Below are 10,586 nucleotides of genomic sequence, written 5' to 3'. Positions count from 1 at the left end.
GCATTTCAGATCTTTTCTCTTTTATTAGACGCCATAAAATCTATGTAAATATATCGCGATAGCTACATATATAAAAATTAAATAACAAATTTTATATCCAGAACAACTCTGATCAAGCCTAAAATTCTATATCTCTCTCTGTTTACGTCCGACATATGTTTTGTATTTGTGTCCTTATTTTCAAATGTTGGCAATTATCCTGGTTCACTCCACATTCTTTCATTTTCTCCAGTGAGCCTTCCAGTGAGGCTTGTGGCTATCAAGTAGTTTTTAAGTTCCTATCTTGTCGTCCGGTCTCAATTTGCACTGAAGCTACGTTACCCTATATATTACACCCGGAGCGACAGGTCGACCAGCGGGTCGACATCTTTCTTTTTTCAATTGAAAGCTAGTGCTTTATTTTAAAATACTATAAACTTTATGCACATCTCTATCTAGAGAGGTTCGAACGAGCTCAGGCTATCATTTTATCCTACTATAACGTAAAAAGCTTGGACTATAAACTACCCAAATCGGTGCTCTCAGGGATTATCTGTATTTACAAAATGTTAACCTTGTTGCCATCTCCGTCCTGTGCCCTGCTTTTTTATGTCCTGTTTATAGTGTTGAAATATTCCTAATAGTACTACACTACCAGAAGCGGTTGCATTGCTACTTTCTGTTAGTGTGCAGCTTACAGCAACCCATTTATTGTTAACTCTTTTACTTATATTTATTAGATTGGAAACTTAACCTAGTTCTTGACTCTTGTTCCATTTTCAATAGTGATTTTTTAAATAACGTCAATAAATCGATTTGTATTTTGTTACATAAGGCACATTTTATACATTTTACTTCTACACAATAAATAAAAATCGATTAAAATCATTTGAATACTTCCTGCTCACGAAACAGCAGAATCATTCTCAGCTGCTTTGCTTGGCTGACCCTCAACTCAACGCAACGCTGAATAAGTGAAGGCTAAGAAGAAAAAAACAATTATCATTTTCGATGGCAAAAATGATCCGCGCGAGAGATGTTTCCCCGCAAACGCAAACGCGTTAGTTGGTATTACGATTGGAGGCAGTGGTAGTTTACTTCCTAACGGCTAGAGACTGCTACAAGTTTTAGAGTTCGACATTTTGAAAAACTAATAGTTTTGTAAAAGCTTTGGGGAACCATTGTCGCGTCCTGGTGGTCCATTGTCGCGTCCTGACGGTCCAACACCTTCAGCAATACACACTTTCATACAATTGACATAAATCAATTTTATTAAAATAATATCCAACTCGCACCCATTACCGTCCATCTTCATCAAAGCTAATCATACGACTGACTTCTTCACTTTCCTTTCTTTCTCTCTCTGTCGTCATTCTCTCTGTTCTCATTCCTTACAATGTTGAGGAGACATATGGAGTTTTCGTACTTTTTAACTGCTTATTTCAAATTTAAATATAGTTTTTACGTTAAGGGATGGATTTCTTGGTATGGAAAACAGCAAAGAATCACGGATCTAGTAAAGGTTACTTCAATGACCCTCCCTTTATCCAATTTTCCGTACTGTTCACGCCTTGTCCCACCTTAAGGATACTATAATAGACCATTGTTTCATTATTTTCTGATACCATTCCCTTCGGCTAGTAATAAGACCACCGTTACAAAAAGAAGTTGAATAATGCCTGACTTCATTGCAAATCAGGACAGAAACATGAGATTGAGTCTGTTCAATTTTACCATTGAATTGACAAATAGCGAATTTGTTTATTCAATCCGGATTGGAACTGGATAAATTTTTTGTGTTCATTTGCTCCTGTCTGACAGATAAAATTCATCCAGTTCCAACCCGGATTGAATAAACAAATTTGCTAAAAGTTATAGCTGTTCGCGCGGGCGCGGGGTGTAAGTATTCTTTACAGTGAATGAACATTAATGCGTGTTGCCAGGTCTCCATAGTCGGTAAAATAAATTCAACCATTTATATCATGTTCATGTTAATTGTTCAAAATCATGTCAATTTTGCTTAAGATATATTGTGAAAATATCAAAATGCTATTATTTTTCTAAAATGTACGAATTCTTAACCGTAGCAACGGATTTTCCGCCGGAAGCACTAATTCTCGTTATCGAAGATTTGAATTTTAGTAGTTTTGTTTGTTTAAAATACATTAACATACATATATTTATTGCACTTTAGCTTGACTCTACTAGTGATAGCAATTCGTTTTAGATATGCTTATTATCTTCCCTTTGCATATGCGCTCCTTGATACAATCGAAATCAAACACCTCCCCTTTCGCATTCAAAAAAATTCACCCACCCTCACTGGCTTAAAATTGCAAGCAACTTTTGCCGCACACGGGACGCAGTGCGTCAAAACCCAAGTCTACCTTATACATATATACAAAACTGATTCCTCCGCCTCTAACAACAGCTCCGCTAAAATCTTATAAAGTAAATGCATGTAGAGCTTTGGTTCGCAGAACAAAGCGCAATGTTGGCTTCTAGAATATTCTAAACAAATAAATACCTCTCTATATCGTCCAACAGAGTTTTTGGCGATTCCAAACGTAGTCTACTAATATATTACCTGTACACAAATTGATTGTCATGATCGATTGTCGCCGAGGGAGCCACGGTTTCATACTTCCACTCCATACGTCCGATCAACGTCGCTATAGGAAAATTCCAGCTGCTGGTTATCTGATGGGCCGGGTTTCGAGCAAGACGACCGTGACGGCTCAAGTGCTTTGCTGTCGTCACATTTAATCGGTGAATTGCACGAACTAGAAGAACCCAAATCCTCGCTGTCCTCCTGTTGCAGAATGTCAGCCGGCAGCTCCGGAACGGACACTCCTCGGCGAGTGAAAAAGGCCATCTTTTCCCTGGAAGAGTTAAGACAATAAGATTTTAATGCAAGGGCATGTAATTAAAACAAAAAAAGAATTTACTTGAAAGATATTTGATCCAGTTTTCCTTTGCCGGCTTTTGTTTTTCGTAATTTATAAATTTCCTTGGAAGTTTTATGCAACAGTTTGGCCATATGTTTTTCTTCCGGTGTTGTCGCGCTGCCGGCATTTTTGATTAACTTCAGGAAGTCCTCGTTTTCGAGGGCCCATGCCGCCACTTTTACGTCATTGTTGTCCCTCGCCACCTCTAACCGTTTTTTAAGATCCCGTAACCGGCTTATCTCATCTGTCAGGGTTTCCAGTTTGCTTTGCTGTGCCTTCAGATCTAACTCCAAGTCCAGACTAGTCCGTGGAACAGCAGGATGCATTTCTAAAAGAAGGTTGGTTAGCATTTCGGACTATTGCCATAAAACTTGGAAAGGCTTTTGACTTACTGTGATAAACCTTGGGTGCTCGGTTGTGATACCGCAGTGATCTTCGTTCGACAGCTCCGCGTTTGAAGGGATGTGGCGTCACAGGGTTGTTGAAGTGCATCGCCGAGTCGGAATCACTCCGGTTTAAGCGGCAAATGTAACGAGCTTTGCTGGCCACGGCACTGTTTGATAAAACGATTGGTTTAACGTTTCTATATTGTTTTACAGAATTGTGGTAACCTACCTTGGTGAAAACGTTTGTGATCGTTTCACGAGTCGATCGTCCAGCACGGAGTTTTCTTCAATTGTACTGTTACTGTTACGAGCAACATCATTCAGCCGACGTCGTCCTTTCTCCGGTAGGAAGGCACATTCTGTGTTGGTTTCTTTATCAGCTTTCTCTATAGCTATCGCAGCCGCCTCATCTTCTTCAGTAGCAATCGTGCCTTTTACGCTATTCATGTATTCTTCTAACATCATTTGAGTCGCATCTTAAAAAAATAACAATTTTATAAAAAAAATTACCAACTTTAACCTGACGTATCCTACCTTGGTTCTTAGCATTCTCATCGATTCCATCTTCGTCGTCAGCCTCTTCGTCTTCCTCATCGTCCTCTTCGTCATCGTCTATATCATCTTCGTCGTAGACCATTTCTAGTACTGCCTGCAGCTCTTCCTGGCCCTGATTACGTGTCAACGTCGAAGTCTGTGATGAGATGATCGTGGATTCGTCTGACGATTCCTCTTTGATTCCGCTTGGTCCAGCGCAACCTTCAAGCGATTCCGATTCGTTTATCGATTTTCTGCTAATGATATTGTACCATTTGCTAATAGCGTCCGTCGGATTGAACTCTGCTAAGCTGATCTGGGTGCTTCCAACCCAGTCCTCACGCTGCCCTATGATAACCATTACTTTTACGTGCAATGACTTGGTGTATACCTTATCCAGCGGTAGCTGTGATATTAGCATTGTTTTGAAAATTGGTTTCACAAAATCAGTGACTGCGTTAGTACGGATGAAAGGAGTTGCTGTTCCAGGAAGCAGAATTGCACGAATAAACAGTTGACAGCCATCCGGCAGGCTCAGTGCTGTGAAATTACGGCCCTTTTCTATCGTTATACACAGAGTACTATCGGCCACGGCGTAACGAATACCAATTTGAATTTGAGCGCATTCTTTGTTGATAAGTAAGGCGCGCGATGCTTCGAATACTCCCGAATCTCCGGCGACCGATTCATCGCTTACCGTTGTTGACACAGATCGGGTGTTGGATGTGGAGGAAGACCGACTCAATATAACAGCCGGAGGAATATCCAGGTAAGATGGCTTCTCATATATCGGAGACAGTGGGGCTATTCCTAGTTGCCGAATCTTCAACTCTTGCAACTGTTCCTCCAATCTCTGCTTATCTAGGTTGTATTCGGTGTTGTTGTAGCTTGGGGCAGGAGCGTTATATGCAGCAGAATTCTTGTACTGCGCTTCACCCCCGTTCCACTCTAGTTTCATCGGAGAGGCAGGAGGGGTTTCCATTGATAGGCTGCTACGTGGCGATAACAGCACTTCCGAACTGGGGTGGAACAATCGTTGTACTCGCCGATTGATATCTACCATATCAATTTGCGGTTCTGTAGACAGAGGGTCACCGTAGATATCAGTAAAGCTAAGTCCGCTTAGCGAACCCTTACTACTGGCAGTTGATAGTGACCCTAAGCTAGAACTGCTACTTATCGAGAGCGTACTAGCAGATAGAGATTTCAACTGGTTCTCGAGATGAGTAAATTCTTTAAGAGCTTCTAGCAATTTCTGCAGCAACGCCTGTTTTTCCTCGTGCAACTTCAATCGGTTCGCTATGCACTGATTCGACTCCTCATAGGCCATGTTCAAGTCTTCCTCTAGCTGTTTGCAAACTGTTTGTATTCGCATCATCTCCGTTTCTGATCTAGATTTCGGCGTTATACTTCGGTACTCCAACAAGAGTTGTTTCTTTTCTTGGAACAGCAGTAACCGGTCTTGGTCGGATTCAACCTCTCCGGGTCTTATTTTTTCTTCCAATGCTGCAAGTTTTTCCTGAATCTCCTTTACTCGCTTTCGCCATTCGTCGTACCTCTGACGCATTTTGGCCATCTCCCGAGCTCCCATGGGGAAGTTCTCTGACGACAAGTCTGTCTGAGAAGCCGCGCATACACGGTCCTGAGCCAAGTTGAACGTTGAAGCATCCGGACTCTCCTGTCGCAACTGGAGTCTCGTTAAATCGTCCTTAACCTGTGCCAGACTCTTCATCAGTTCCTTCTTTTCCTTCTCGCCGGTTATCAGCGACTTTTGAATTTTCTTCACCTCCTCCAATATGGCCTGTGCCTCAGTTATATTGTAGCAGCCGTTGATGTGAGAATTCAACTTTTGTTCGACACTGAAAAAACAAGTTTTTTTTATATTTTGCTTTTTCACTTTTCGTAAGTGCAAATTACCTTGACAAAGTGTCGACACCCTTCTGAGTATTATTCATTTCCTTTTGTATCCGAGATAGCTCCTTCTTGAGCCGGAACACGCGTTCCTTGGCTAGGGCGAGATCTGCCCGCAGAAGCTCTGGATCGAATTTTGTACTACATGAACTTGTGGAAGAACATACTGAAAGAGTATAACATATGCCTTGATTAGTAAATAAACTATTTAGACCTTAAACAAATGTTGATAACATACAACTAGTCCTACTGGCGGCCAGCGTGTTCAGGTGGTTGTACTCCTCCTGGGCTAGGTGCAGTCGTTGTGTTTTTACATTAAAGATCTCCTTCTTTGCCTCCAGTGTGACCTGTGCGGAGCAGAGATACTCGCGTAACATCTCTTCCTGCTTACTTTTCCATTCCAACCGGGGATCCTCGAGCTGGGTCGTTTGTGAGTTATGATTGATATAGTACGTTCCAATCTGTGGGTCGTAGCCTTCCTCCCAGCCGAAAGGCAACTCATTTCCGATGCAGTCAGCAAACGTTTCAGGCTTGGTGAGTCTATAAGGATAAAACAACAAAGAAGAATTAGGGCGAGTATTGGCGATTAGCAAATGATAGGTTAAACAATTCGCATACTGTTTTGACTATATAAAAGCCAAGATGGTATCGCATCTCGATATCATTCATCCTGTTGTTCTGTGCAATTGAAACCAGAAGCTGAAGGAATGCAAAAAATCGTTGACGTGGTATAAATATATGTCCGCAGCCAGCAAGCAAATCTTTCGCCGAAAAATTCATGGTATGCAAAATATTTCCTCGAACCCTAAGCAAATATTTTATTTTCGCTCTATTCGCGAGAAGCATAGCAAAATAACGGCACGGCAGACGTGGTACGCAGTACATAGAGAAGGCAGAAAGTATTCACGTCCATTTTCACGGGTCTGCAGAAACTTACACCACGCGTATGAGTCACGGTGCCTGTTGGTCGGTTAGTAAACAATTTGCTATTTTATTTAGACGACGATAGAAATTCCTCGTTTCGCTTGAATTTTTTTTTTCTAAATTGCTTACTAGGCAAATTCGATTATCACTCAAATAGACGACCGGTCATTTGCAGCAGGCAGCTATTCGACGGTACAGTGCGATGATTTATTATATGGTACCGGCTATTCATGTGCTCTGTTGAAATTCAGTTTCCTGCAGGTTGTCTATCAGAAGTCATAGTTAAGAAAACAGGGCTTCGATTTATTGAAAGGCCAGGTAACAATTTCAGGCTTGCCGTTTCATTAGAAGTGCAATGAAAAGATGTGCTGTTGATAAAATAGGATTGAATTGGTAAAATCCCTTCAACGCGGGGAACCATGGGTTATAAAAACAATCTTTAATTTCAGTAAGGTAGCAGGAAAGCAATAGTTTGTGTTCTTGATTTTGTTAAATTGTTTTCAAATGCACAATCTTTTGAAAATTGAACGTATGCAATGTTACTACTTTGATAAATGTTACATACAACGCATGTAGCATGTATATATGTTGCATATAGCATGTATACATAAAGAATCAAATGATTACAAGCATTAATACATGCTATTATCACTACAAAGAGACTTACGCAGTCCTGCGTCACCTATATATGCGGTCGTGTCTTGTACACAACCCCTCTGATTTTTCTTAGTGTCTTTTGTTTTCATTTTATCATTTATGGTCTTCAGCACTTTTGTTCGTATGAATATCCCCCTTAATCTAAAACTGTCAAACGTTCGTCATTGCTTACTATAATGAAAATAAAAGAATAACTCTTTTGTGTTAGGAAATATAAACATAGTTTCTTCGGCAAAGTTGTAAATATTGTAAAAATAAGCAACTTTGCTGTTGCTGTGTGTGCTGCTTATCTTTATCGAGTGCTGAACTATAGGGCATATTCTTTAAAACTTCTTTGAAAATTGGTTTTTCATACTTAGCTTTTGTTAGTTGCATTTTACAAGAATACAATGTTCTAGGAAATTATCGAAGCTCTCAAAATACAGCAGAAGACCGCAAATCTCTTGGAGTCTTACTTGCTGAGTTATCGCATATTCAAGTTTTAAATTTCCATAGCTTCACGAGCCGATGAGGTAAAATGGGGCAAGCGGATTTATGAAATGTCATTTCTTTAGCAAAGTTGTTTACCTTTATATTTTCCATAACTTTGCCGAAAAAACCATGTGTCTATCTATTAACACAAACAAATGGACGTGTATCTAGCCTTTCGCGAACGCGAAACACATAAAACGTATGCTTGCCGTACTTTCATTTGGGTGGTTGGGGACAAGGGGAACCCATACAAGTTTTCGGTTTATTCGGTTTAAAAAGGGGACCAAGCTGCTATACCACAAACAGTCTAAGTTAGTTAGATACTGATGAAGTCTCACGTCGAGACCGAAATACGTATTAATCAATAAAACACAGTAGTAGAATTAAAGGATATAAATAACTTTTGGTTTTCTTCTTTTTTATCGTTTACGGTATTCTACTAAGACGCTCAAATAAACATTAGTTAATTTGAATATGTATCGTCACCCTTCGAAGTGACCTCCGGCATTCCCCAGGGCAGTCATTTTGGACCGTTCCTGTTTTTGCTGTACATGACTGACGTAAGCATGATCCTCAAATGTTTGAGATAATCTTATGCTGACGATTTGAAAATGTACTACACAGTAAAAATCCCTAATGACGCCCATATCTTGCAACAGGATCTGGAGACATTTGATGAATGGTGCCAAACTAACAAGAAGTCGCTAAATGTGTCCAAGTGCTCGGTCATCTCCTCCGGTCGCAAACGTAACATGTATCTGCACGATTACGCCCTTCGTGAGACACACCTAAAGCGCGAAACTACTATTTTAGAGCCACATTTTCTTCGTTGTATCCAGGGCTTCCTCGCACCTAGAATTTCTGTTCCGCTTTGCTAAAAGCTTCAAGGATGTATATTGCTTAAAATCTCTAAATTGCTCGCTGATTCGACATATGTTGGAATACTTCATAGTTGTTTGGTCACCTTTTTACCAAAAAGCAATTCATGGGATTGAAGCAGTTTAGCGGAAATTTATTGGATTTGCGAGTTACGAAAGCCGTTGCAAGCTGATTAATTTAGAATCGCTGGAAGGAAGGTGCAATGCGGCTAAGGCGTGTTTCCTCGGCGATCTCCTTCAAGGAAATATCAATTGTCCTGCATTGTCCTGTCCAGTGCTTAGCATGCGCCGGATTTCAAAGCAGGTATTAAGCTACGTGTGTGATTTTAATGTGTCTCAATAAGCGTTGTTTAAAAGTTGTTTGTGCTAGGTTAGTTCATACATGTTTTAGTTAGATAGTTGTCATTAGGATTATACTTTATTTGTTGACTATAATGAATGTAAATGTCATCCGGCATCCGCGAGACGTGACCGGCCCACTAGATCCTCGACTGGGAGAGATTATTAGAGTCTCAACAGGATTTGTCCAGTTAATTAACAGTTGGCTGTGCATTCTGTTGGACAAAGAAGCAGAAGACCCAGTTTCGTCAATATGTTGCGAATTGATTTTGCCCAAGCACCATAAAAATCCTCTACTCTCTCGTCGGGATATCGGAAAACAACTCGGAATCGTGCAGTCAACAGTGAGTCGTGTGATTACGAAACTCTGAGAATCTAACAGTAGGAGAAATGCGGTTAGAATGGATGTTCTTTTAGTGATCAGGATCCCAAGGGTGTCGTGAAAGTGTTTAAGCGGAATCCCAATGCTTCGGGATGTGGCCAAAAAGTTGAATCTGTCCAAGTCTTTCGTTCAGAGAGTTAAAGACCGGGAGGGACTGCATACGTACAAAGTGCAGAAGGCTCTACAGTTGTACAGAGCCTTATGAGTGGAGTTAAGTGTAAGGTGTGTGCATATAGTTATGGTACTAAAGTTGAATAAAATAAAATAAATAAAGTTGAATAAAATGCAAAAGCTTATATATGGTTATATTTTATTGTCTGAAAGTTTGAAAAGGATAGGTCAGCTAGGTAATTTTTAAAGCGTTTTTTTCGTGGAACACCCTTTAGTATGGTATAAATATCGGGATACCACATCCTCCCTCTGCGTAAAATAAACAGTTTAACATATGATAATGTTTCAGGTCAATTACAGAAGATTATTTGCATTGGTTGTGTAATCATGATGTAGTTTGAATATTCTTGTTTGGCCGTTTCGTGATATGTCAAAACGGTACATGTCCGAAAAATTTTAAACGAATTTGCATATCCGCCCTAGCATCTTGTCATTGATACTGTACGTCTACGAACAATACATCCTCTTCGTACTAGTCAATTAGCTTATTTTGGTGGAACGCAAAAAAATAAAACTGATAAATAAATAAAAACCCGACGAAAATTCGGAATCGCGCTGAACATGCTCCTAACAAATGAAATTCAAGTTTAGGCAAGACTTAGCAATAAGCCACGGTATGGACGTTACGAGATATGACGTTACATTTCGACAACATTTGTGCCTAATTACGAAACAAATCTTTCCTTCAATCATGAGCTAGCCGAAAACAAACATCGCATCGTGTGTGAATTAGAAAAGGAACTCTGAACTGAATAAACAATCTTCACATTCCACAGTTATCATTCTATAAACACACCGTTATCTCCGTGCGCGATAAAGATAGAGGTTACACCTCTCCTGTGTCACACCCGCTCCGCCTGCTTTGCATCATACCACACACTTCAGCTCTGGTAAGGACACAGCAAAAAATCGCGATTTTCCGCATTCTGTCCAAACATGTAATAAAAGTTATTATTACTGAGCGTGCCGTCAATCACCGTAAGTTGATCGATTGTTGCGAAATAAA

At 40.2% G+C, this 10,586-nt stretch overlaps 1 protein-coding gene across 2 annotated transcripts in view; it reads right to left on the bottom strand.

The window, feature by feature from the left end:
- The window catches only part of LOC128735884 (protein kibra), a 52,906-nt gene continuing 42,320 nt past the window's right edge, over window positions 1–10,586 (bottom strand). For both annotated transcript variants that reach the window (XM_053830388.1, XM_053830430.1), the window contains exons 3-9: window positions 5,997–6,298; window positions 5,765–5,924; window positions 3,848–5,706; window positions 3,543–3,789; window positions 3,320–3,480; window positions 2,928–3,255; window positions 1–2,861 (exon numbers count right to left, since the gene is read on the bottom strand). In XM_053830388.1, coding sequence (XP_053686363.1) covers window positions 2,618–2,861; window positions 2,928–3,255; window positions 3,320–3,480; window positions 3,543–3,789; window positions 3,848–5,706; window positions 5,765–5,924; window positions 5,997–6,298 — 3,301 coding nt within the window. In that variant the 3' untranslated portion in view covers window positions 1–2,617. The remainder of the gene's footprint in view (window positions 2,862–2,927; window positions 3,256–3,319; window positions 3,481–3,542; window positions 3,790–3,847; window positions 5,707–5,764; window positions 5,925–5,996; window positions 6,299–10,586) is intronic.

The sequence above is a fragment of the Sabethes cyaneus genome, chromosome 1 (genome assembly GCF_943734655.1).
Source record: "Sabethes cyaneus chromosome 1, idSabCyanKW18_F2, whole genome shotgun sequence".
Classification (NCBI taxonomy): Eukaryota; Metazoa; Arthropoda; class Insecta; order Diptera; family Culicidae; genus Sabethes; species Sabethes cyaneus.
Note: the sequence above shows the minus strand (reverse complement) of the source record. Positions and strands in the feature narration are given on the sequence as shown.